The 26,760-nt window shown below is 36.1% G+C and overlaps 1 protein-coding gene across 1 annotated transcript; it reads left to right on the forward strand.

Moving 5' to 3' along the window:
- The first annotated feature begins 22,112 nt into the window (after window positions 1–22,112).
- LOC149186673 (uncharacterized) lies at window positions 22,113–22,972 on the forward strand. Its single transcript, XM_089412657.1, has one exon. The coding sequence runs from the start codon at window positions 22,331–22,333 to the stop codon at window positions 22,784–22,786; it is 456 nt and encodes a 151-aa protein (XP_089268783.1). The 5' UTR covers window positions 22,113–22,330; the 3' UTR covers window positions 22,787–22,972.
- Window positions 22,973–26,760: the final 3,788 nt, after the last annotated feature.

The raw sequence follows: 26,760 nt of genomic DNA on the forward strand, positions 1-26,760 counted from the left end.
CAATGGAAACTGAAGCTAAAGATGCTGAAAATAAGTGTTCCAATGGATAGATCTCAAAAAATTAGGCTGGTTTAAAAAAACGGCTCTGAAAACGGCTTCCGGATGAAGAAGTTATGGCTTTTTGAAAAAAAGTTGTTGAAGTTGCCGACGAAGTGCGGGAATGTGCGGAAATGAAAAAGTCTGCCCCCACAAAATGGAGACTTGAACCCAAGACCTCTACTCTCTTAAAATAGCTTTGAACCAATTTATCTATACAAAAAATTTGAGAGAGAGAGAGAGAGGGGGGGGGGGGGTGCTTTGGGTTGCGTGCTTGCTTTGAGAAAGCTCTTTTTCCCTACAAAACAAAAAACACAAAACCCAACACGGACATGCAAAGAAAACGAACCTTATGGCTCGAAGTTAGCTTTAGCCGAAAAACTAAATATTTTCAAAAATGAACCTTGCGGCTCAAAGTTAGCTTTGGCCGGAAACTAAATATTTTCCTCAATGTTTCTGATTTTCCGAGATCACCCTAAGGCGCAGGGAAAAGAGCATATGCATGAGAAAAATCCTTCCTTTCTGTTTCTGATTTGCCCAGATCGCACAGAGTCGCAGGGCAAAGAGAATACACAGAAATGAAAGGTATAGATCCGGTAATAAAAAGGCTAAATAAACCGAAACCGAAATAAACAGAGAGAAAATAACAGTAAACTGCAAATAAACACTTTATACCTCCAGATCTTAAAAATGACGCAGCTAGGGCTACCGGAAACCTTTTCGCGTGAAACGAAAGGGGTTCCTCACTGGAACAGATGCTCCCAACACAACAGAGCAGTCCTCTCGGCCCAAAAGCAGTCAGAAACAGTAGATCTAGGAAACAACAGTCGGATGCAGTTCTACCGGCTTCAGATTTGGATCACCAACGGACACGGCCCTCAAATAGCTCTGATACCATGTAGGAATTTACAGGGTAAGTTCCTCAGACAGAACACCAAAAGGACACTGCTCACAACCAGATCGCAGATCAATACACCAGTATTTTAACATGGTTAAAACCCTCAAAGAGGGAAACAGTCCACGGCCTGAGCCAACGCGGCCACTTCAGGCAATTTATTAATAAAAGAATGAAAATTTACATATGTTTCTCTCATGCACGGATTACCCTACAAATGACCCTCCATGCGCTTTAAATAGAATTCATGGACCAATCGGGTGTCAAGCCACGGATCAAGTGTCAGTAATACCGAGGAGAGAATGAACCGTCGGATCACTACATATCGTGACCGTCGGATTGTAAGTTACAAAATGTACAACGGTAAAGAAACACACTTTACGTAACTCTATACCTAACTCTACACTAGACCAAGTTGTACTTAACTATTTCCTATGTGTCGGAATATCCTAACAAAGGGAGTTTCTTGTAGGAAAAAGTTCCCCATGGATAGATAAAAGAATTTTTATGTTGATCGGTGGGAATAATGTTAATATGGTTGTAGCCAGAAAAACCATCCATAAAAGAAAAAATCTCACTCCCAAAACATTCATCAATGATTATATCAATAAAAGGAGTTGGATAATTGTCTTTGGAACATGATGGATTAATATCGTAGTAATCAAGACAAACTCAGATAGTCCATTATTTCTTAGTCACAGGGACAATGTTTGAAACCCAGGCTGTTAATGGAATTGGGTAAATGAAACTAGCCTTTAAAAATTTTTGAACCTCTCCCTTAATAGTGACTGCCTTTCTAGGGCGCATTGGACAAAGTCGTTGATGAATAGGCTTCGCATCTGGGTAAGTAGGAATTTCATGCACAACTATACTTGGATCAATGCCAGGAATTTATTCACATGACCAGACAAAGGCATCATTAAATTCATTAAAAGGGGCAATATAAATCTTGATCTCATTAGGAGAAGAAGAAACACTAACATGAATGTTCTTGACAATTCTTGGTTTAACAAATATTCCAATAGGCATGGTAGCATTAATGTTCCCCATGTTTCCCTTAGACAAAAATTCATGCATCAAGATGGGTGTTTGAAGCGGATGGGTAAGTGTATGGGAAACAAAGGTATATAGACATGATGAAGTCTCTCCAAGACTCGGGAGAAATGAGGAACGTTGATGAGCATCATTCCAGGCAGTTTCCTAAAGGGACCTAACCTCGGTGATACTCTCGTTAGTGGGAAATGTCTCATTCAAGGGATCTAGAGAATCCTAAGAATGAAGCCAAGGAAACTGTGAATACGCATCTAGATGCATACTAAGAGTAATATGACTTTGAAAAGTGGTCGCCAAAGCCAAAAAATAGCTTGGTAAGCTTGTTCTGCTAGGATGAGCGGTATAACATCTCTAACAAAATGAACCTAATTGGGAGATGGAACGATCCAAGGATCGTAAGAAGTAGAGATCATGTTGACAAAAGCGACATGAGGAGGTGGGAGGGAAAAAGTTCCAATAATAACAGACTCTTTAAAAGGACCTACCCCAATGCTTTCATAAGGAATGTCAGTATTTCCCACATATGGCATGTTGCCATTCGAAGAATCGGAAGAGAAAAAAGATAATTGATCAATGGTGACTATTTTCCCTTCAGAAGGAAAATGAAGCATGCTAAACAAAGAATAAACCACACAAAATATAACATGAGTCCAACTTTTTCCACGTACAAAGTTATATTTCAAATTCACATCCACAACTTCTACTTCTAATTTGACAATTTTCCCTTCCAACGTGATGGGAAAACTTTTGAGAATACCGTAAGGATGAGATCCTCTTCCATCGATGACTTCTAAGGTGTTCAGAGACTGGTTGAGAGACAAAGAGTTGATAGCTTTCTAGCATGAAAGCAACATGATGGAGGTGGAAGCACCCTCATCAATCATAGTCTGATGAATCGTATTCCCTTTAGAATGACTTGGATCAAGAGCGAAAGTTGATGGGGACGATGAGAACATGATTTTCTAGGTCCAAAGTAATGAAATTCGAATCTGTAGTGTCAATTACTCCTATGGTGGATAGTAATGCTTTCTATTGTGTTGGAAAAGTTTGGAGAACTTCCAAGGAAGACATCAACAAAGGTGCTTGAGCTAAATCCTTGACAATATTGTAATGTTGGGAAACTCACACATTCAAAGTGTTAGATGATTTCTAAAGAACACCCTTGGGAGTCGGTCAGATAACAAATTCATTACTAGGTCTCTCAATATGAAGAGGATCAGAACTAGGCGGAGTAGAAGTAAGCGGTGTATCAATAGCTTCTTTCTCCACAATTTGTTTTTGAAGAATTTGATATTCTTTTGACTGGGTGGCAACATAAATAGGCATTGTTCCACTCATGTAAGCTTGAGAAACCGAAGATGTAGAAGATTTTGGTTGTTCTACCAATTGGGTCTGCTCTGATGGGAAAGGTTCTTTTAGTATAGTCGATGTCCCTTGAATGTTGTTTCAAAAGCGACTAACTTCCGCACGATGGGGAAAATCCTTGGTATAGTGATCTTCTTCACAAATGAGGAAAGGATATTTGGGCTTACATTTAGATGCATCATCAGCAGACAACTTTGGAGGATCCCATTTTGGGGTATCAAATCTTTCTTTTCCTTTACCCTTCTTTTTACCTTTAGAGGTTTTGTCTGTTGTGGTAGACTAAATGACATTAACCTAAGGATTTTACCATGATTTGGAGAGGGATTAGAAGGAGGATTGGATGCAGGATTTGAAACAGAGTTTCGCTTCCAAGAAGCTTTACTAGAGTCACTGATCCAATAATACCATCGATAGGTGGTACACCTGGAAGCATAGAAGATGCTAGATCCGTATATGGTCTTGGAGCATCATGAAGGAGATCATATAATGTGCTAGATTAGGAATACACCAAATCTAAATATTGGGCATGGGCAATGGCTTGATCTTTAGTTACACAACCTACCATTGCTATGTCCTTGGAGATTTTTTGATGAATGATTTGGTAAACCATTCAGTTAACAATTCATCAATATATCAAACGTGATAAGGCGACGTTGACATCTCTATTCATGGATATGATCAAAGATGTGGGTATTAGTATTTCTTTCAAAGACGTAATAAGATGACTACTAGTTTCATAATGAACCAGTAACTGGAAGTGAGTAAGGAAGGCAATTTCCAAATAATTGAAGTCTTGATAGGTAACTCGACGTACCATTTTGCGACAACACCCGTTAGGGTTCATTGGAAAAGATGTAGACGAACATAGTCTTCAACCCAGGAATTAGATGAACACCATAAATGGTAAGTCATAACGTGGGTCTGGGGGTCTTCTCCAAACTTTCCTTCAAATTTTAGACAATCGCTAGGAATCTTAGTGGGAACTGGAGGCCAATAAGGCGAATGAAGTTTTGGATAATTAGTGAGCCTTGACACAACCGAAAATTCCAACATTGCTAGAAATGGCAATTGTGGGTTGAAAGGCATGGGAGGCATTTGATAAGGCAAAGCTTGTTGATTCCATCATTATTGGTATGGATTTTTTCCCCAAAGTGGAATATTTTGACCATAAGGAGATTGACATTGCCCCCATTGAGGGGTATTCTGACCATACAAAGGTGGATTCTACCCCCACAAAGGTTGGTTTTGAACAAGGTAAGGTAGATACTAACCTACCATAGGATGTTGAGAACCATAAGGTGGATAAAAAGTTTGCACAACATATGGATTATAAGGTTGTTGTTGCAACTGTTAAACCTTGTGGTAAAATTGTTGGCCCTGCTGCTACAGGGCTTGACCTTGTGATTGCAAGGGTTGACCTTGTTGATACAAAATATTAGTTTTGTTGCTACAAGGGCTATCCTTGCTACTACAATAGTTGTTGGTAAGACCCCTTGTTGCACATAAGGTGCTTGTTGTACATAAGGTTGTTGTTGCTGGTAAGTTCCTTGTGGAATTTACTAAGTTCTAGGTTGGTACTGATAAGTTTCAGCTTGAATTTGACGAGATGCCCCAAATCAGGGATTTGAACCAGGCTGGATTTGGGGCCCTTCCTGTTGAGTAAAGGGTGGATTTTGAGGTTGTTGAGAGGCATACATAGGGTATGGTTGTTGGTACGGTATCTGAGTTGAAAGAGGTTGTTGATACGGGATCTCGCGTGATCCAGATGGAATTGGTAATCCACTAGGATAAGGTACACTGCCAACATTTTGACTATCTCTGGTAACATGAGTTTGAGGTGCACTCACATAAGCTCCACCTGAAATAGGAGGTACATAAGCAAGAGGTGGTTGTTTGCCCTCATGTGGTGGGATATTTGGTGGCACATATTGGCCACTTAATGGAGGACATCAAGAAATTATAGGGACATTAATTGCCCCAACCACAACTGTTGGTTATACAGGAACTGACGAAACTACAGTCGTACAGGAATTTGAGAGGCCATGTTTGAAACAAATGGACCAGAAATAGGCATGGCACCCAATGAACAAATGGGATTGTGATAAATTTAAGATGCACTTGGAGTACCTAAATCCAATTGATTCAAAGATGTATAACCAGCTAGAAACAAACGCCCATTGCTTTTAGGGGGTGGTGGAGGTGAAACACTTCCCACATATGGATAGCCTTCAGGTGGAAAGTCGTATTCAGAATCATTATCAACACCAGGAGTATGAGTAGTTGAGATTTCTCGAGGACTTTGAGAAGAGGGTGGAAACTCACCTTCTAAAACCATTGGTGGAAACAGTTGGTGAGGAGGAATTCGAGATAGTCATGGAGATAACTCCAAAGGTATACCAAGATTATCGCATGGACTATAAGGATGTTGAGGGGATATAACCAATGGATCGAAAAGAGGATTAGGAGGGAATAAGAAAACATATGTGGACTCTTAAGGGTTTCTGGATCATATTCTGAAGATGATGATGAGTCTTGAGGTGGAGGATGGGAAGCAAGGGTTTGGATACTTGGGACAATTCCATGTTCAAGACCTTGGGCTTCAAGTGACTATGAAAGCTTAGGACGAACTGCTTGTGATGACCCTTCATTATCAGAGGATGAAGCAAAAATGTAAGTTGAACCCGTTGGGTTAAGCATGATGACATTTTCTCAAAACAAATAAAGGGGTGGCTGATTTGATCTTACAATTAAAATTTACTATCAATCAGGGAATATGAGGCCAAGGATAACTGCATAGGTAAGTCATGTTATTGTGGGCAGTTAAATTTTAGAAATTAAAAGAAAGAAATAAATAAAAAAGGGTGTAATAGGCAAGAGGGTTTACCAAGTATCTGTGAACCATTATATACACCTTAGCCGAAACAAAGGACTTAACGTATGACGACCGATCTCCATGAATATTTTTTTTGGTGTATGACATTTATAAGGTGGTTGACTCGGTTACCTATGGCTAAAGGATAGTAAACTAGTGGGATCTCCCAATATATACTCGATGGTACGGGGAGCACAAGTTCGTGTTAGCGCTGTCTAATGCATAATCGTTAGGTGAGAGAATTTGATATATTTACCATACTAAAGTGCCTCTGACATACCCTAGAGTATCGGAGAAAATCTGATATACTTCCGTACTGGAATGAGATTTCACCCCTGAAGTTTTTTCTTGAATTAGGTTTGAATTTTGGGCTCAAACGATGTCACTTGAATCCTAGTATGCAAGTATATGAGAAAAAGGCAACCTTTCATTTCAATGAATTCTATGCTAACAACATAAGAGATTTCAAGCAACTAATGCATCAAACAAGAGAATGCATCAAACAATATGCCAACACTAACTTTTTCCAAATGAAAAATGAAAGAGAAAAACTAATCTTCACTTTCAGTAATGAATATGTAATCTATTGAAAGCCAAAAATGGTCTTCACTTCACTAAGATGTAATTTTAATTATATGATGCTCTTTGATTTTCAGATGTCTATATGTAGCTAAGCTTCAACTCAAGAAAAAACGAAGGTTTTGGATCCAAATTACTCCTAAATGCAAACAAGCCATCAATCAAAGTAACACCAAATTCAAAGCACTCAATGAAAATGTCTTTCACTTTCTCTTTCAAATAGATAAGAAAATATACTCATTTCAATTTGCAAACTGAACAATGTAATCTATGTTTTAGAAATGAAAAAGATGGATTTCAAATGAAAGATAACCTAATACACATGAAAAACAAATTTGTACAAGAGAAACCGAAACTACTGTAACTCAATGTTTCAAGTGATTTTACTAAATGAACAGACCTAATCGTTCAACAAACCAGAGACCCGAAGACACTCAAAAGCGATAAGAGACAAGGAATCGACCTATAAACCCTAAAATCAATCCAATTGCCCTAAAACACTTGAAAGTTCAAAGGAGTAAGAATTTGCTAATAAAATGAGGTAATCAATCAAAATATCAACAAAAATGAGTCATACAAGATAAAATGGGATCTCAGGGATTTAGACACACCGAGGTTTGAAAGAGAAACCCTATATTTTTTCCAATCTCAGGGATCAATGCAGATGTTAAGGCCAAACAAGCATTGAACAAGGGATAAGCATGATTGTTTTAAGAAAAAGTGTGATGGAAGCATGACTATCATATAAAAAAATGTGCTAGTCAAGGAAAAAAGAAAAAAAATAGAAAAGAATTTCACAAACATTTCCAGACTGAGCACTCTGAGATAGAAACTAGTGATTGTGTTGACCTATATCAACCCAAACTAACTAAGAACATGATGGTTGGTCAAACTGATTAAGAGATCAGTTGAGAAAGGAGGATGAACATGCTATAGCTTCCCTAGCGGAGTCGCCATTTTTTTGTGAAGGAAAATCTCCTCTGCAGATAGAGGTGATCCATCTAGCCCAATGAGTGGGTCTAGCAACAAACCAAATAATATAATACACACTTTCCTAGCTTATTCTTGACAAATACAGGAAGAAGGGAGAACCTACCTCATTCTGATGATAATTGTTCAATCCTTAGAGATGGCTTTGAATATTTCGCTCCAGACCTCAACCCTTCGTTGTTATTCACATCCGGAAACATGCAAGGAAAATCAAAGTACTATGTAATATATGATAGCATATATAACAAGCGTCAAACATAAACTACTTCACAGATAAAGGAACATTAAGCTAATGGCATAAACATTTAGACAATTATGGAAAGTGAACATCATATGTATATATTAAGAAATTAAAAAGGGAAGCATACAACCTATGTCTTGATGTTGGACCTCTCCTTTTGGTGGATGTCCAAATCCAAGAAAATAATCTTCAAGAAATCCTCCTCCAAGCTAGAGTGGGTAGCATGTAAGCATAATATGAGCATAGGGATGCATCAATCAATGACCAACCATTTGGGGATGGAAGGGAGTGAATTTATATGTAGGGAGAGGGAGTTAGGGATCCACAAAAGAGGGAGGAAAGTCCAAATCTCAAGGGGAAATCCCATGATGATAAGAAAAGATGCTCAAATGAAAGAGATCAACATATCAACAACAACCAATATCCAACTCGATGTTCCCAAAGGTTCTAGTGAGAAAATCTTCTCTTGCAGTTTGGGAAATCTTGCCAGAAAAGGTTCAACACGAGTTTTACTATGAAAACCTATGCTGGTAGCATGAGTGTATAACTGAGAAACCTACCATCAACATGGGAAGGTAGTGGCGCAAAATCCACTGATGCCAAGAACTAGGTTTTTAGGCAACCTTCTCCAGAATGGATTCAGGGATGTTTTCCTTTGATTCTTCAGGGAGATTTTGGTCTATATATCATTATGGATATGCTGCACGGTAGTCAATGTTTTAGAACTTCAGGATATGGCACAGGAAGTGAATAGGAGATATGAAAAAATACTGTATAACAATATGTCTTCGACCTCAACGAGAAGGCAACCATCTAGTGTGAATATGTGAAGTGGGTTAGAGACATTGGGACAAAAGAGTTGAGTTGGCATGAATTCGAGATACTTTTCAGGATGAAATATTTGTCACAAAAGTACTATGACAGTAAAGCCAAGGAATTTTACGAGCTAAATATGGGATCAATGATGGATTGGGAGTATACGACGAAGTTCTTGGAGTTGGCGAGCTATGTACCGCATATTAGGCATGAGAAAGCCAACATTCAGAGAATTTTTAGTGGATTACCATTAGAATTTAAAGATCGGATTGAGTATGATGAGGCTTGATCACTTGAAGTCGTTGGGAAGTTGAAGAACTTTTATGAGAAATCAAAGCATAATACAAAATATTAGCAACGTTGGAAAGGGAAAGAGAAGAATGAATTTAAATTGCAGCCGAAAAGAACAAGACCCCAAGATACAAGTGAGAAATAGAATGGTGTGTCTTACAAGAAGCTTAATGGACCTCAGTGTTGAGAACAACAAAAAAATGGTGACAGTAGGAGACAGTTGTAGTGTTGGACATGTGGTAAGGAGCATCTCAAGAAGGATTATCTACAGAATCAGGTTGGTAGGCCTCAGATCTATAGTACATAGGAAGCATAGACAGTGGGGGATGTTGGGAAGAGCATTCCTCATATCTATGCAACATTAGATAACAGGCAAGCAGATCACCAAGAATTTTTTATCAAGATGGATGGTAAGCTTTTTGACCAAGTTGTTTCTATTTTGATTGACCCTGGATCTAATTATAGTTATGTTAGTATTGAACTAGTGGATAAGTGTGGTTTGAATAAAGAAGTGCATGCAAAATCTTCATTACTGAAGTTAGCTACGGGTACAAAGAAAATAGTTCATCATTGGGTAAGAGCTTATCCATTTGATTTGAATGGTATAACTACATCAACGCATTTGAATGTGCTTCTGTTGGGATCTTATAGTATGCTTTTGGGTATGGAATGGTTGTATCTTCATAGTACCCAGGTGGATTGTTATGAAAATGCCATTGAATGCTTGGATAACAATGTAGAACAAATAATCTTGTTGGGTAAGAAGAAATCTACCTCAGTCAAAATGGTTACATCTATGCAAGAAAAGCTCATCTGTAGAAAAGGGTGTGTCTTATTTCCAGTGCATATTTATAGTTATAAAGGTAAGGGTGTTGAGGATGCAGAGGTCTTGAGAAGGTACCCTGTTTTACAACAGTTTCAAGATGTGCTTCCCGCAAAGATTTCAGAGTTTCCACCTCATAGAGAAGTGGAATTTTCCATTGAGTTCATACTAGGGGAAACACCAACATCAAAGGAACCATACAATATGAGCACACTAGAGTTAGTAGAGTTGAAGTTACAGTTGAAGGAAATTCTTGACAAGGGATACATTAGGCCAAGTGTATCGCCTTGGAGTGCACCAATGTTGTTTGTGAAGAAGAAAGATGGTACTCCGAGGTTATGCATTGACTACAGGTAGTTGAAGAAGGTAACTATCAAGAACAAGTATCCATTGTCGAGGATTGATGACATGTTTGACTAGTTGAAGGGAGAAACAATGTTATCGGAGATTGAATTGAGATCTGGATATTATCAAGTATGAATCAAATAAGAGGACATTTACAAGACTACTTTCAAGACCAGGTATGGGAATTATGAGTTTTTTGTGGTTCCATTTGGTCTAAATAATGCTCCAACCAATTTTATGTGCTTAATGAATAATTTGTTGTGTCCTTATCTGGACAAGTTTGTTATTGTGTGCATTGATGATATATTGATATATTCTAAGAATGAGGAAGAGCGTACTGAACACTTAGTATCAGTGTTGAGATTTCTAAGAGAGCATCAATTGTATGCCAATCTTAGAAAATTTAGTTTCCTTCAGACATAGGTACATTACTTGGGACATGTTGTCTCCAAGGAAGGCATAGCAGTGGATCCGTAAAAGATAAGAGCTATCATGGAATGGGAAACTCTCAGGAATGTGGACGAGGTAAATTCAACCATGGGGTTAGCAGGTCACTATGGGAGGTTCATAAAAAACATCTCACACATTGGATATCCTTTTACATCATTGCAAAGAAAAGGTAAGAAGTTTGAATGGATAAACAAATGTGAAACAAGTTTTGAGTAGTTGAAGTTGTTGTTAACAAATTCTTAGTTCTTGAGATTGCATATCTGGATAAAGAGTTCGTGGTGTGTACAGATGCTTGCAAAAGAGGACTTGGTGGATTCCATATGTAAGAAGGACAAGTAGTGTTCTAGGAATCAAGGAAATTGAATGAGCATGATTAGAATTATGTTAAATGCAATCTTGTGTTGGAAATGATCATCCATGTGTTGAAGATGTGGAGGAAATATCTTCTTGGCAGGAGATTTTTACTAGTGAGTGATCACAGTGGATTTGCATATGATATTTGTAGAAGAATACAGGTAAATCACATTGCAACTATGATTTCATACAATACAGATCTACAAGATCAGATCTTACAATAAGGAAAATAGGATGATAGGTACATGGAGCTTAGGCATAGGTTACATCAGGGTACAGGTGAATAGGATGTGGACTATTGTCTTACATCAAATGGTTTGATCAGATTTAGGGATATGATCAATGTGCCAAACAACAATGACCTCAAGAATACTATCTTGAGGGAATTTCATGCTAAATTGTATTCAGGTCACCTAGGCAATCAAAAGGCATTGAAAATGGTGAATTAGTTCTATTATTGGCTGAATATGAAGAAGGAAGTGGCAAGTTTTTGTCGATATTCTTGTATTGTCAATAGGTAAAATAATAGTGTAAGCATCCAGGTGGATTACTACGGTCGATCATGATTCCAAAGTGGAAAGGGGAGTTCATTTCCGTGGACTTCATTAAAAGTTTTCCGAGGACATTTAGATAACACGATTCTATCATGGTTGTGGTGGAGAGGTTGACAAAGGTAGGACACTCCATTCTAGTGAAGTCTACTTATTCAACTAATGATATAGCACAAGTTTTCATTATAGATGTGGTAAGATTTCATGGTGTTTCGAAGAAGATTGTGTCAGATAAGAATGCTAAGTTCACTTCTAGATTCTGGAAATATTTAATTATAGGATTGGGTATAGAGTTGGCTTTCAACACAACTTATCATTCACATACATATAAACATACATATAAGGTAAAAATGATTCTCAAGGACATGTTGAGGATATATGTGATGCATCAACAGTGGAAGTGGGAAGAGTATCTTCCATTGGTAGAGTTTTATTACAACCAGTGAAAATTTTAAGGATGGAAAATTATCTTGAAGTTTAAAAATATTGGTGAATCTCACTAGTCCTTAATATGCAAACTATAAAATGCTTATTGATATATTTGTAAAATTATTCAAATTTATAATGATTTTATATATAGTCTTTATATAATTTTGGATATTTTCGAGGTAAAATAATTTTATATTGTAAAATTTGGGCGAATCACTTTTATAAAAAAATGGAATTTGGCGAATCTTTTTTGTAGATAAATCATGGAATATTAGCCCACCTATGAATATTAGCCACTAAAATTTTCCATGGTTACAACAATGGGTATGAAGAGTCATTGAGGATGAGTCCGTTTGAGGCACTATATGGGTGTAGTTGTAATACTCCCATCAGTTGGAATGATCCAATGAACAAGGTGTTTATAGGAACATACATGTTGGTAGAGATGGAACAAGAAATGCAGGTTATTAAGAAGAATCTAAGGGAAACATGAGATAGGTAGAAAAGTTACGTAGATAAACATAGGTTGTTTAAATAGTTTCAGGTTGGGGAACATTTCTACTGGCACATTAAGCCTCAGAAAATCTCCTTTAGGATTGGTTCATGTGTGAAGTTAGAACCTCAGTATTGGTGGCCTTTCAAGATCCTTGAGAGGATTGGACCAATGGCCTACAAACTTGCACTTCCTCCAACAGTGAAAGTCCTTGATGTTTTCCATGTTTCATTGCTTAAAAGATATGTAAGAGATGTTGATCATGTTATTCATTGGTCTGTATTATAGGTGGTGCCAAAAGGATAATTCCAGATGGAACCTTACTATATTTTTTAGAAAGATGGTCATGCTCTAGAATCGAAAAATCGAGCAAGTTAAAGTGTAGTGGAAGCACTTTGCACCCGATGAATCTACATGGGAGATGGCTAATGAGATGCGGGCTATGCATCATTCTCTATTCATTGATTGAGCAGATGTCTTTTGGTATATGTGTTAGCATGGTCTTTTGGTATATGTATATATGTATATGGAATTAAATAGCACCATGAGCTATGTTATAAGGCTCCAATAAGCAGTATGGTTATCATGTTGTTATGTTTGTTATATTGGTTTTCTTTTCAGTAGGTTGATCATTGTAAATATTGCATCATGCTAAGTTATAAAACTCCATGGGCAGTATGTTTTTATTTTTAGTGATCTTGCTGGTTGTAGGTGTCATTGAACACCGAGGACGGTGTTCCACTAAGGGGGAAGGTCTATAAAAACCCTGGTTAAACGTCCATGTAATAAAGTTAATAAAGGAAAAATAAGAAAAAGGTCATAAGACTCTTATTCCAAGCTAAATGTTGGGAAAAACATCCTAGTGTCGGTGTACATTCGGTTTATTATGATTAAGGAAATTGGCAAAGGTAATGGCAAAATCTTTGGAAAGGCAAGTGGCATTAATTGACATTTTATTTATGAAAATAATGGAAAATAGGAGAAAAGGAAGGTGAAAGGTCACATGTTGCATGTGAGGAGGAAAATGAAGGAAAAATAATGGAAATTGAAGAAAATTGAAGCCTTATTGATAAAAAGGATTTTGAGGATCATTTCACAACATTTTCTCAATTTAGTTTTGGAGCTCTCTCTTTATTCTCTCTACTCTACCATACCCTTGGACACTTAGAGCATTCTTGGAGCACTCTAGCATTGGACAAAGGATGGTAAATGAAGGAAAAGAAAGCAAAGGGAAGCCAATACGAAGAGGGATTACAAGTAGGTATCGAGTTTCGTGTATGATTTGCTTGCTATTTTTGGCATGCATGGTACATACATGTGTGTTTTTGGTTCTCTTATTATCGTTGGCATGGGGTTTTCTAGGTGTGATAGTGGTTTTCAACCTTATCTTTCCATTTAGGGATAACCGTAGTGTGATGGGGTTTCTCTTACTTGGTTGAGCTAGATTTTCGGATGGTTTCAAAACTAAGTAGGGTGGTCTCAGGAGGAAACAAAAGGCCTAGGAATCCCTAGATTGATGAAGGTGGGATTGCGGTAAAGCTTGATTGTGTCTACCCTCGTTGGGCGTAGGAATCCTTGATATGTGAATGCAGGGATATACAGTAAAGCCTAGAGGGTATAGACAAAAAAATTCCTCACGGTTTAGGTAGAGAGATTTGGAGGCATCCATGCTTCTATAGGTCTAGTGACCCGTGGATCATATTGTGGGATTGCAGTAAATCCTAGTAGTGTAAATTTCTTTTGTGGGGCTAAGAATCCCTTGGTAGGATTGCAGTAAATCCCGGTTCTATAAATGAGGGTATCATACCTAGGAATCATTGATTGGTATTGGCAGGATATACAGTGAAGCCCGAGGAAGCCCTAGTCAAGTTTTGTTGTGAGTCCCACATTTATGTTTAGAGTATGGCATGGGGGTGATTAACTGAAAGAAATATTTGGTTCACCCTAATCTATGGTTGGGTGGTACGTGGAAGTGCCTGTTTTGGTTAGATTTTTCATATGTTAATATGAGTTATTTTCCTCTTGTGTTCCACGTGTAATTATACTTGTTAATATGTGGTTTTAATGGTTTTCCTATCGTTGTTATTCTGATGGTTATATAATGCTTATAAACATGCTTTATGACAAACTTTGGTTATGAATCTAATCATGTTTTTACTAGTAAATGAAATGTTAATGAATGCATGACCTAATAGATGACAATGCAACTATGGTGAGAGGGCATCAAACCTTCTTAACAAATCTCAGATAAGCATCAAACGTGTACATTACATATTTATGATGTGTTTGATGAAATTCTTGTCATGGTCGGTAGGGTCCAGGTCAAGTCCTTGTTCAAGTGTTTGCATTAGTAGCCCTATTTCATTTTTATTATCGATTCTGGAAGCTTCATGAAGCTCTGGGAAGAGGCCTGAGAACTAGCCCGAAAAAAGTGGCTTAGAATTAGATGTGGTTGGCATAGAATTGCCTAAAAAAGGATGTAGAAGCATGGATGCCTTGCCATGGGAGAAATTGGAGGGTCTCAGTCATATGGAAGACTTTTCATGGGAGAAACTAAGGGTCTACTTCAATAAAACATCAAGTTTCCTCAGGGGTTGGGCACCTGGAGGGGTTGGCTAGCTCCTGAAGGTTTTGTAGCTTCTAAGGAAGGTCAGATTGGCCTTATCTTGTCAGTTCTACTTCTTTAACTATGCATGGGGAGTTGAATCATATCATAGTAACTCTTCATCACATGTTTACCCTGGTGGGCTTGTTAGCTTGGGTAAATGTGGGAGGAGGGTGCTACACAACAAATTAGTGGAGCGTTAAGATCCCTACGGAAAAGCAGACAATAAGAAATAGAACACTAACTTCTGATAAGCAGATAGGGCAAAAACTCACAAGCACAAAACTAGTGGCTCACACTTTGAGCAGGGCATGTATTTTCTTGGAGCTTTGATACCATGTTAAACACACATGGAATGCGGACAACATATAGGATAAATCATTATTTTCATTTCTATTCACAAAGATATAAATTTATACATTTCCTTGTGACCCATGGTCTTCACATGCCAAGTGGTCTCTTGGACTCAGGTGATTGTTCACATTCCACACCAACCCTTAACGAATTAGGTTTCCAACACAACCAAAGCACACAGAAAAATAAACAAGTGAAACAACGAAAATATTGCACAACGAGTTCCTTGGCATAAATCAAGGAGTCAAATGACAGTTCAATTGATAGGGTGGGATCCAATTGCGGAAGCCAAAGTAAGTTGACAATTCAGGGGGTGGCATCTAATGGAAGAAGACCTTTCAATCATCTAATAGTTGATTAGATAGCACCGAGTGATAATGGGCGGTAAGTTCATCCCAAAGGAGAACACCTTACAACATAATTAGGTTTTGATTATCGTGTTCTACATCGACAAAATGAGCAGCATTATAACCCAACGTTTCACAATGGTTAAAGATTGCCTGAGCATAGAAAGGAATCATACAAAATTGACAAAGTTTCCACATTACTACGAATAGAAATATGTGTCCAATGCGAGGATTATAGACGTCAGTGAAATAAAGACTCTATTTTTGAGTGGATGATGGAACATGTATAACCTCTGATTAATAGATGAGGCTTAATTTACACTTTGGAGAGGGCTGATCATTGGTATTGTGTATCCTCATCTCGGTTCTGAATTTCCATATGATTATTGGATATCTAAATATGCTTTTTGAATGTAATAAATTATCCAAATATTTCATTTCTAGATTTACTTTTTGAATCTATTAAATTATAATAAAAATAAAGATGAAGTGTTGGAAAGTGTAGATAAACTTATTTTTTTGTTAAGAGTCTGTTACTTAAGCAGTAGATTTATGGGTGAAGTTGTCATTGCTGGAAAAACGTGTTGACTAATCAAGTCCAAATGTTGTACTTATTGGTGAAGTTGTCACTGCTGGAAAAACATGTTGACTAATAAGTCCAGATGTTGTGATGTAAATGGCTGCATAATTTGTGATGTAAATACTTGAAGAAGGACGTTTTGATGTAAATGCTTGGAATTCATTTTTCCATGGCTTATGCTATCATTACAGTGATTGATATTAATATTTTGATATTATTTGGAGGATCATCAATTTTTCTATGATATTCAAAATCTCAAAAAGTGTAGAACAAATAGGATAAATACAAAGAGGCAAGCTTTTCGATTCAGATTTCTCCGTAGAATACTAACAACCAAAAATCTATGTTTATAAAAATATGTGCTTTTGGAAGGGAGAGTTAGTCAGTTAGAGTATGAGTTGAAGGGTTGTAATGCCTAGTTCATGATTTAATTGGCACAAAGAGAAAGAGGAAGAAGATAATATGTGAAGTTGATTTGAGGAAGAGGAGGCAAAGACATAGAGATGGAGGTATGCTTAATTATAGACTTGGTAAACTAGCACCTTGAATCTTTTATATATCAGGGGATAGTAGTCTCCTTTTAGGTAGTAGCTTGAAAATGATAATGTTGCAACCTATTGAATAGGGAGTAGGAGATTCCTAGCAAGTAGTAGCTTGTAGAAATAAATTGACATAGGAGCCCCCTATAGGTAGAAGCCCGCATAAAATTAATGTAAAAGAGGGTGTAGGAGCTTCCCAACAAGTTGTAGCTTGCAAAAATAGCAGAGAGCTTGGAGCCTCCAAAAGCTAATGTAAAAGAGGATGTAGGAGCTTGCCTCTACATCACAACAACAAAAAATTCGTAGTTTTTCCCTTTATGGCTTTCCACTTATATTTTGTGTTTACATGTGTCGATTTTATGTGTGTCTCTTATGTTGTGATTTAAAAGTTGTTCACATATTAAATGTGCTATTCATATGATGTTTTGTTGGTAATTTAACAGTTCAAATAAATATTTAAAATAAAAGTAAAAATAGAAATTGATGTCCATGAATCCACTATATTGATTCACCCCCTCCGTTAATATAATCAAGTTTTCAACAAAATCAATTGTTGAAAAACTAGACGCATTTGCTACGAGACCACTAAATTATTGAGATTTTCTTTAATAAAAATTACTAGAAGTTTTATTTATTGGATTTATTTCTTGTGGTTGGAAGGAATGATTATTATCTTCTCTATAGAGTTTAATAACAACCATGAACACTCTTGTCAATTGCTTTTATCTTTGGTAATTAGGAGGAATGATTGTATCCTGTTGAGTGAAATTCAATTCCCACAAACCACATAATAAATTTGGTTGTAATAAATTTAAGCTTGGCTGTTGAGTCTAAATATTCCCTTTAAGAAAATATGGAAAATAAAGATATTTGTCATTAAAAATAAATACTCTTGAGTTGATAATGCAACCAATTAGTTCAACATTGCCGAACTTTAATAGAAGATGTAAAGTTAGACTTTGAACACGGTTGATTTTGATGTCAATAAGATGTTTAAATCTCAATTTGAATTTATTGGTGAAGTTGTCATCGCTAGAAAAACGTGTTGACTAATCCAGTCCAGATGTTGTGATGCAAATGGTTGCATAATTTGTGATGTAAATACTTCAAGGAAGACGTTTTGATGTAAATGCCCGGAATTCATTTTTCCATGGCTTATGCATTCATTACAGTGATTGATATTAATATTTTGATATTATTCGGAGGATTATTAATTTCTCTATGATATTTAAAATCTATAAAGTGTGGAACAAATAGGATAAATACAAAGAGGCAAGCTTTTCACTTCAGATTTCTCCGTGGAATATTAACAACCAACAATCTATGTTTATAAAAATATGTGTTTTTGGAAGGGAGAGTTAGTCAGTTAGAGTATGAGTTGAAGGGTTGTAATGCCTAGTTCATGAGTTAATTGGCACAAAGGGAAGAAGAGAATATGTGAAGTTGACTTGAGGAAGAGGAGGCAAAGACATAGAGATGGAGGTATGCTTAATTATAGACTTGGTCATCGAGCACATTGAATCTTTTATGTATCAAGGGATAATAGTCTCCTTTTAGGTAGTAGCTTGAAAATGATAATATTGAGCCTATTGAATAGGGAGTAGGAGCTTCCTAGCAAGTAGTAGCTTGTAGAAATAAATTGAGGTAGGAGCCCCCTATAGGTAGAAGCCCGCATAAAATTAATGTAAAAGAGGGAGTAGGAGCTTCGCAACAAGTTGTAGCTTGTAAAAACAGCAGAGAGCTTGGAGCCTCCAAAAGCTAATGTAAAAGAGGATGTAGGAGCTTGCTTTTACATCACAACAACAACAAATTCGTAGTTTTTCCCTTTATGGTTTTTCACTTATATTTTGTGTTTACATGTGTTGATTTTATGTGTGTCTCTTATGTTGTGATTTAAAAGTTTTTCACATATTAAATGTGTTATTCATATGATGTTTTGTTGGTAATTTAATAGTTCAGATAAATATTTAAAAGAAAGTAAAAATAGAAATTGATTTCCATGAATCAACTATATTGATTCACCCCCTCCCTTAATATAATCAAGTTTTCAACAAAATCAATTGTTGAAAAACTAGACACATTTGGTATAAGACCACTAAATTATTGAGATTTTCTTTAATAACAATTATGAGTAATTTATTTATTGGATTTATTTCTTGTAGTTGGAATGAATGATTATTATCTTCTCTATAGAGTTTAATAAAAACCATGAACACTCTTGTCAATTGATTTTATCTTTGGTAATTAGGAGGAATGATTGTATCCTCAGGAGTGAAATTCAATTCCCACAAACCACATAATAAATTTAGTTGTAATAACTTTAAGATTTGCTGTTGAGTCTAAATATTTCCTTTAAAAAAATATGGAAAATAAAGATATTTGTCATTAACAATAAATACCCCTGAGTTGATAATGTAACCAATTAATTCAACATTGCCGAACTTTAATGGAAGATGTAAAGTTAGACTTTGAACACGGTTGATTTTGATGTCAATAAGATGTTTAAATCTCGATTTGAATTTATCAAATTATTAAGAAAATTAAAATAAATATCACAAAAGTGTAGATAAACTTAATCTTAAATAAATTTTCATGGTTTTAGAATAAGAAATGGGTGTACATGTCAACTTTAAAAAGATTTAACAAGAACGAAAACTCCCTTTAAATTTAACTAGATTATTTTGAGTAAGTTGATTTTCTCTGAGTGATAACGATGCATCAACTTACCTTTATTAATAACCACTATTATAATGATTATTTCCATTACTAATTAAAAATTAAAACTAACTTATTAAAAAAAAAAAAAAACCCAACCGAATATTATACCGCCTGGTTTGCATGAGAATAGGCTCAACACTTCACTAACTTCACTATCATCGTAACAACGATAGCATGAATAAAGAAATCCGGCATAAAATTTACCTTCTTCTGATGTGGGCCAGATAGACTAAAGTAGCAGCGAAATAACGAGAGGTTTCATGAATGTCAAAGCTCGCCTTCGCATAGAGAGGAATCATACAAACCTGAAAGGAGTTTTAGTTAAAAGATGCGTCCAATGGCAGGAGAGCAGAGGTCGGTGAATTAAAGACTGCGTTGGTGAGTTGATTGACTCAGCATTGTGAGGCTGTGATTAAAGGATTACGTTTTAGTTAGATCCTGCGTGCATCTAATAAGGACGGACTAAAGTCAATATTGGATGCCCAAATTTGTCACAAACAGAAATTCAGATATATCTCTGATCATTATTTTATTGATATAGGAACATATAGGGTTTGAATAAGCTTAAATTAGATTTTCTATATTGAATGACTTTGGGGCAAAGTCAATATGGGATATTTAAATACAAAAAGCTTACATGTTTTCAACCCTATTTTTGATACATGGTAAATACAAAAACAAGTCTGCAATTAACAGAAACTCAGCTATACTTCATCTTAGCATGATACTACTAGCGTTTCAGTGACACAGAGTGGGACAACATCGTCAAAGAGGGGTCATGTTGACATATCCTAAGATTATCGCTAAACACAATATTAAACTATGAACATATCATTTTCACAGAAAGGTTAACAACATATGTTATTGCCGTTAACAAAATATGTCAATTAACAAGCCCAGTTTATAACAAAGGATGCTGCCATGTTAATCGAGTTCCCATGTGCCAGCGTGAGGATCAGGTAAATAAGAGTTGTTGACCGATGTTGAAAACAAAGGGCAGTGGCACTACAACGCGGTTCTCAAGGTAAACAAAGATTAAATATAATGAATGGACGAGGATCCTAAGTGAAAGTGAATATTAGACATCAGGCCAAATCACTTAGTATTGGAAAATTTTCATTTCTCACATAAAACGGGAGAAGGTTTGTAATTAATGTTCGTTGAAAGGGTGGTTCTCTATTCACTTGCTTTCTAATGCACGCTCATTGGGTAGCTGTAAGGTAGTATTAGATGCGCAAAATCCACGCCTGTGTTCTAATTAACCATGGCAACGTAGTAGATGGCCAAAACGACAATCTATGCAATTGGGATTCTTTTTCGGTTGGCGTATTAATAAGGATGGTTATTTTTATGGAGTTGTAGTGAGAGTTTATGTCTCACAGATTTTGGGTCATTCAGATTGTGTATCAGCTCAAATTTGCAATTTTAGCAAAATTTTATCACATTCTGAAGGAAAATATATTCAGCAAAACTCAAAAATATAAAGTAATTGCACTAACACTTTTGTAAAAGTCATAAACATGACTACAATAACTATTTGAATTTACTTATATTTATAAAATTTCAAAAAATCTTTGATTAAATTAACTTCAAAATGTGTAATCAAGTTAATTTCAGATGATTCCGGGCACTTCAATTGATAATGCCAGATATGTCAAATCCAGACTTAGGTTCAAATCCCCTGTTTGAAACTCTAGGCTAGCTGAACAACTCCCAACTCCCCAATGTCCATGACTAGAAAAGGCCCTAGCTAATCCCCTGAACAACTCCCAACTCCCTAATGTCCATGACTAGAAAAGGCCCTAGCTAATTCCCTGAACAACTCCCAACTCCCCAATGTCCATGACTAGAAAAGGCCCTAGCTAATTCCCTGAACAACTCCCAACTCCCCAATGTCCATGACTAGAAAAGGCCCTAGCTAATCCCCTGTTAGAAACTCAGTTCAGGGAGAAAAGGACAAGCAGTAGAGCCCAGAAATAAAATCCAAAATTTTACTAATAGTTACTTATGTCAGCCCGGCTATTGAGTTCCTCTGAGTCACAAAGAAAACAAAGAAAAAAGAAAGAAAGTAGTTAACCTCAGATGACTGGCGATTGGCATAAATATAGCTAACTGATTTACAGTGCAGGTGGAATCTTTCATGTGTCGTCCAGTATATTACGATCATATTTAGGCTATACAGATAATTTTTTGTTTTACTTATTTGTTTTATTGAAAACTATCGGAGATTAGGCACAATTCCAACGACTTTATTGTTTTCTACTTTAACACGCTTCTAACAGTTGTTGAGCAGTCCTTATCAAAACCTCTCTCCGCCCTTAATTCATTCATGCATTATCTGCGAGCCTTCTCAAAGCCACTTATAATTAAGTTTCTTTTTCTGCTTGAAGCTGGATATACTTTAGGGAGAAAATGGTTGCAGCTTCTTATTCTGTCTACAGAATATTTGCTCTACGTCTGAATTGCTCCTCAGATTTTATTTGATAGGAATTAAGGAAGGAGATGTTGTTGTGGTCTCTGATAATGAATACTGGATTGCTATCCTGAGAATGTTTAGATCTCTGGTCGAATTAAAACTAGAAGAAAGTTGCAGTTATTGATATTATGGCTCCTGCTAATAGACCATCTACGCTGGCAAAAGTAAAGACGAGGGATTCTGCCATTCCAGAGGAAGATTCATTCTTTGTAACAGGAAGCACGCCTGCTTTGGCACCACTGGCAGCTTTTCAAGATAGTTTGAAGTTAATCATTAATGTTGGGTTTTCCGAAAAATGCCTGGATTCGTTGGTGGCCGATAATGGAGAAGGGGAAGTAGAATGCCAGACTCCTAAGTCAGAGGAGCACAAGATACCACCCGTGCTCTGCTGTCCTCCTGCACCAATCAAACCCAGATCGAAGCTGAGAAAGAGAAAGTTACCAGCAAGTCCTCCCCAAGAATTTTACGTTCCTTCAGATTCTGATCTACAGTCGTTGTTTGGTTCAGATCATGCGCAGATCGGTGACCAGCATATAAAAAGAAAGGTCCTTCAAAAATATATTAACGTAGAAGGTAGGGTTTGATCTTATGAAGAAAACAATATTGAGGCCGCGTTGTATAGTATGCTACATTAACAATTGAGTGTTGATTCTTCATACTGTTGTTATGATCTGCTGTATAATAAGAAAATATGTAATATTTGGATTACGCTTTAGTAATTGTGGATTCAAATGTTTTTTATTGAATTTACAATAAGTATATTATTGCAATGATTTGGAGTTTGGCTATCTATTTTCGAAGATTTATCCTAAATGCATTCTTTAAAGGAATTACAGAACTCTTATAAAGCTTTGTAACTTGGAAAAAAATTATTTGTTAAACAAATCTGATTTTTTATAAGAACAAATTTTTATTGTCCTCAGTTTAAGATTTTGGAAAACAGTATGGGATGCAGCCCATTTGCATTTGAAAATTTATAGTCTTGATTGCAATTGAAAGATCGTTTCCTCGGACAGGAAGATTCTGTATCTTAAGGAACATGTCAGTTTGCACTTTCCTTGATTTAATTTCTTATTATTATGGTACGTTTGTTTCTCCTGAGGATTTATGGTTCTCTTTGCAGACCTATGTGAAGAAAAGCATGAGTGCATTTGATTTTTTTAAAATTTTCTGGGTTAATTTTGTTTAACATGTATACATATTTTAGAATTATAAGTTTGAGTTGTGTAATTTGCAAAATTTTAGTAAACAAAAATTTTGTTAAAATTTTTTGATAAATATTTTTGAGGATAAACATTTTTGAATTATAAATTTGAATTATGTAATCTACAAAATTCTAAAACCTAAACCAAGTTATATAATCTGCAAAAATCTAAAACCAATTTTTTTTCACAAACTAAACTAAATCAATTTATGCTTTTAAAAACATATTAATAATTATATTACGCTATTTGGAAAAGAATTCCCAAAACCTTCCCAATACTAAGCCAATGAGTCAAGCCAATATAAATATGCGAAAATTTTTAAAAGTGTCCAGGTCGATGGTAACCGTCTGGCTACAGGTTGTTTGATTCGGTGGAGTTGGGGTGCAGCCTCAGGTCTACTAAATATATCACTAATGGATATTTAAAGGGAAGTATGACCGGAACTATAATTGAGAAAAAAAGTCCCCATATGTAAATTAGCGTTTACAGCCACTACTTTCCATCGTAAAACTCCTGGAACGAAGTATTAAAAGTGGCAAATTTGCTCCAAAGTTACATTCCTCTATCTTTTGAGTAATAGGAAATATGTTAAGATCCACACCTAATTTGGTCATTGCAGAACGATAGCGTGGTTATCCTGGTGCCTAGTAATCATTCTGTATTAGTTTGCCTTTAAAGGAAGGTGTTAGCCCCTGCTTTTTCAATATGCCATTTTTCAAATGTTTCACAGCAATAAGAAACAAGAAATGCATACGTTAATTGAGAGGCCAGTAAGTCGAAACATAAAATAGTCACTACGTTATTGAGGTAAATCTGATCGATATACTCAAACCAATAATGTCAGAGGATTGATTGCAAAGTCATCTAAACTTGAAATAATCACCACGTTACTCAAATGAGATCTCATCGATATTCAGGCTGATTAATTGCTACGGTATTTAAAGCAGATCTGATCGATGTTCAAACCGTGACATATAAAATAGTGAGATATAAAATCTTGAGAAGAATAATGAGATATAAAATCATGGAGGAGAAGGATTGGTATCATATGAACTTTGGAAATGCCAAGGTTTTTATCTTAAAATTTTCTGCACAGGAATATTTTGGGAATATTTTGGTTCAACATTTATACAATCAATGCATAAATTGAAGGTTCTGATAATGGAAGGTTCATGAACAATTGTAAAAATTTTCAGCATGCAATAGGAAGAGTCAAAACACAGGGGTTCTATCTAACATTATTACCAATTCTAGACATATCTTGAGATTCAGTGAGTATGGACTTTGTATTGGAATTGTGAAAAACACAAAAGAGTAATAATTTAATTTTTGTAGTATAAGACAAATTTTCAAAGATGCCTCATTTATTTCTTTGTTTTGAAACTAGTGATGCCACCATATTGCTAATATGTTTTCAAAGAAGTGGTAAGACTGCAGGGAGTACCCAAGAGCATTATCTTGCACAGAGACACTCGATTTTTTGGGAAATTTTGGAGAAATTTGTGGAGAAGTATTGGAACAGACTTGACTTTTAATTCAACCTGTCACCCTAAAAAAATGGTAAGAATGAAGTAGCTAATAGGAGTTTGGTAAATATATTAAGAATCTTGATTGGAGGCCATCCAAAACAGTAGGATTGGGTGTTTTCCCAGGCTGAATTTTCCTACAACTCACCAAATAGAAGTAATGGGTAGAGTCCATTCCAAATTATGTATGAAATATACCCGAGAGGAGTTCATGAGCTTAGAAATTTTGGAAGAGTTGTACAAAAGAGCACAACATGTGAATATTTTATTAAAACTATGCAAGAGATCCATGAATGAGTGAAACAACAACTACAAGATAGTAACCTCAAATTCAAAACTAGAGCAGACCTGAAGAGGAAAGAACAAACCTTTGAAGTGGGAGAACTAGTTTTCGCACATTTAAGGAAGGAGATACTTTCGAAATTGACCCTTGTAAAATCCCTAGTAAATTCTCAGCAAATGTTTATGAAATTGAGTTGTCACCCGGGATTGGCATCTCTCCCATTTTCAATGTTGCATACTTGTGTATGTATTGACTAGATGATGACAATGGAAAACCACAGATTCAATGGTAGAAACTAATGTTAACAATAGAGCCTTTATACCCAGAGAGAATTTTGGACAGAGATTGATCAAGAAGAAAAGGGGCAAGGAGTACTACACTTACTTGGTCAAGTGGAAAGACCATCTAGTAGTTGATGTTACTTAGATGACTACCACATTACTATAGAAAAAGGGGCAAATATGTTGAAGACCTCATTGGCAGGAGCCCATGAATCCTTTTTTTTTTTTTATTTAGGTGCATCCACAAAAGCTCAATTGATCTAGAAGGTTAAAAGAGTTGGTTCTTCAATGTGTAAGATTATTAAAACAAAGTATTTCTTTGTAATCCATTAAGCATATAGCTATTTATTGTGAATTTGTTTAATTGTGGCAAAGTTGGGTCGTTTGATCTCATCATCATGGATGAACAATGCCACATATGTATTTATCATTGTTTGAAATCAATAACAGACGAGAGAGTGCGAAATGATTTTAAGTGTAAATAAAATCAATAAGCGTAAATAAAATAACAATGCCACATATGTATTTTTTTTTCCAAGGAAAAAAATCGAACTTTTTTATAAGGAGTAAAAAAGTTACAAAGCATATGAGTTAACATTCTGCAAAAAGCTGCCTGATAATGGCAAAAGCTCCTCTGAGAAGGATCATCAGCACCCCTACGTAGTGCTAATCTAAAACTCCTGTACTCGGCCTGAGCAGCCTTAACCCAGAAAATAAAACTGAAGTCCAAGTGTCTCCTGGGCCTCCTTTCATGAGGAAAACAACCCAGAGAAACTCATACAGTGAAGAAAAACCATAATCCGCTCTATCAAAACCAGAGCATAAACATATATATAGGAGAAAAACTAAACAAAGTACATATGCCACCAGCTATCATATGAACCACAGATAAACTAGTGCATATAAGTAGAAGCAAAAACTATATATTTGGAGGGAGATCCGACACACGGATCTGATCCTGAAACTGTTCAGTTACTCTCCAAACACCCACAGCTTGCTGCAGACCTGTTTTAGAAAGCCCATCTGCTTCCTCGTTGCATTCCCTGAATATGTGATCAATAGAAAAAACATTAAATTGTTGTTTTAAAGTGTGAATTTCTTCTAGTAAAGGCATCAACATGTAGTGCTGGCATCTATATTTCCCAATAACCCAGTTAACAACATTCATCGAATCTCCAAATATCTGAACTGTAAGAATATTTTTGTGGATGAGCCAACAGAGAAGAAGCTTTAAGGCAGTGAGTTCAGCAAAGTTATTTGAGC

Source organism: Pinus tabuliformis, chromosome 3_1, assembly GCF_031772625.1.
Source record: "Pinus tabuliformis cultivar Carrire ecotype Pingquan chromosome 3_1, CPIR1, whole genome shotgun sequence".
Lineage (NCBI taxonomy): Eukaryota > Viridiplantae > Streptophyta > Pinopsida > Pinales > Pinaceae > Pinus > Pinus tabuliformis.